At 47.7% G+C, this 2302-nt stretch overlaps 1 protein-coding gene across 1 annotated transcript; it reads right to left on the bottom strand.

Annotated features, from left to right (window-relative positions):
- Positions 1 to 704: 704 nt before the first annotated feature.
- On the bottom strand, positions 705 to 1094 carry LOC138902977 (uncharacterized). Its single transcript, XM_070190884.1, has one exon. The coding sequence runs from the start codon at positions 1092 to 1094 to the stop codon at positions 705 to 707; it is 390 nt and encodes a 129-aa protein (XP_070046985.1).
- Positions 1095 to 2302: the final 1208 nt, after the last annotated feature.

Here is a 2302-nt window from a genome sequence, read left to right as displayed (position 1 = left end):
TGAAACTAGGGACTCACGGGGTATATCCAGATAATGAACAAATTATAATGATACATACGAATAAGTGGAACCAGGGTCAATAATATAGAAGTCTCCCTGTGGCACACTGAAATAATACTTGTGATCACTGCATCTGAAGCAACAACATCTGCTCTGGCAGGAAAAGCATAGAACCGGGCATGACCACCACCTGATCGGCCTCCCCCTCTTGGGCGACCCATAGCTAACTGGGCCCCACCCCGAGCTGGCAGGGTGGGTGGCGAAGTAACTGGTGCTGAAGTCATAGTCTGACTCCTCTGCTGCACTGGACCTCCCGGGCGACGAGGACACTGCCTCCACATATGCCCAAACTCCGCGCACTCAAAGCATCTCCACAGTATTGCTGGTGGTGCGGACAGGATTGGGCTCCGAGAATAAGAATAACTTCTACGAGCACCCGGGGCAAATGAACCCTGAACTAAAGGGGCACAGGATGAACTCTGGGCTGGAAGGGCACCGAGAGATGGCTGACCTTGATGAGAACTATATGAACCATGGCTAGATGATGCACCATGCTGAACTGGATGACCCATCCGAGCGTGCATGTTAGGACGACCCCTGCCGTAATAAAACCGACCCCCTGAAGGAACACCGCTGAAACCACCCGGTCCATGAGGCCTCTTAGCCTCCCTCTCTCCATATTCCTGGCTACGTACCATCTCTATCTACCGAGTAATGTCAACTACCTCATCAAAAGTAGCACCAGATACCCTCTCCCAAGTCATAAGTAACCGCAGCTGATATGTGAGGCCACCAATGAACATCCTAATCCTCTCCCTATCAGTGGGAACCAACCAAACTGCATGACGAGACAACTTAGAAAAACTCATCTTGTATTGCATCACAGACATATCATCCTGACGTAACTGCTCAAACTGTCTGCGCAGCTCCTCTCTGCAAGACTGTGGAACAAAGTTCTCCAAAAAGAGAATGGAGAACTCCTGCCATGTAAGTGGTGCTGCCCCGATCGACCTGCAACTTTCATAAACCTCCCACCATCTTAAAGCAACCCCAAAAAACTGAAAAGTAGTGAACGAGACTCCACTAGTCTCCATAATACCCGTTGTCCGAAGAATCCACTAGCACTTATCCAGAAAACCTTGAGTGTCCTCTGACTCAACACCGCTAAATGATGGAGGTCGAAGCCTCCCAAATCACTCAAGTCTCCTCTTCTCATTATCTGCCAGAGCGGGGACTACCGAGGCCTGAGCAGCTGCAACTAGCTAGGCTGGTAGTACCCCCAATATCTGAAGTCCTTGCACTACCTGATCTGGAATACGGGTAACAGGGGTATGAGTACCTCCCCCGGCATGAGAAGTGACAGGTGCAGCCTGAGCCTAAACCACTTGAGCAAGACCAGTGCAAACTGTCAATATCTGTGCTAGAGCCTCCTGAAGGCCTGGAATCATAATAGGTGCAACTGGTGCTTGATATGGTCTCGCCGGCTCAACTGTATCCGAAATATTCTCTTGAGCTGGAGCAACTGGTGGTGCCACGGGTTATGCTCCAATTGTTATACGAGCTGCACCTCGACCTCTACCTCGTCCCCGGCCTCGGCCTCTCACGGCCCTAACTGGTGGCACTGGTGGCTGATCGTCCGATCCGGTAGTACGTGTCCTAACCATATGTGAGAGAGTAGAACAAAAGAAATTTAGTTTCCGGAATTAACAAATTCGCACGACAGAATACAAGAAGGTGAAATTTTCCTAAGGGTTCGGCAGCCTCTCAAAGATAAGTATAGACGTCTCCATACCGATCCGCAAGACTCTACTAAACATGTTCATGACTCGTGAGACCTATGTATCCTAGGCTCTGATACCAACTTGTCACGACCCAAAAATCAAACCTATCGTAATGGCGCCTATCTCAATACTAGGCCAGTCAACAACATCGATAACCCACAATTTCTTTTAAATACTGAAAACATAATAAATAAGTTTAAGAGAAAATTCCACATATACTGGACATAAATACACTCCCAAAACCCGGTGTCACTGAGTACATCAGCATCTAAACATCACAATTCTAGAAAACACGGTCTATAATAGTCTGAGACAAAATATAGTAAACAAGGAGATAGGGAAGGAGAGACAAGGTCTGCGAAACACGGCAGCTACCTCGAAATCTTCGAAAAATCATCTGTGCAAAAGAATCAACACCCACTGTGTCCGGGATCACCTGGATCTGCACACGAAGTGCAGGGTGTAGTATGAGTATTACCAACTCAGAAAGTAATAATAATAAATAAAGAACTGAAAGTAGT

Source organism: Nicotiana tomentosiformis, chromosome 12, assembly GCF_000390325.3.
Source record: "Nicotiana tomentosiformis chromosome 12, ASM39032v3, whole genome shotgun sequence".
NCBI lineage: Eukaryota > Viridiplantae > Streptophyta > Magnoliopsida > Solanales > Solanaceae > Nicotiana > Nicotiana tomentosiformis.
Note: the sequence above shows the minus strand (reverse complement) of the source record. Positions and strands in the feature narration are given on the sequence as shown.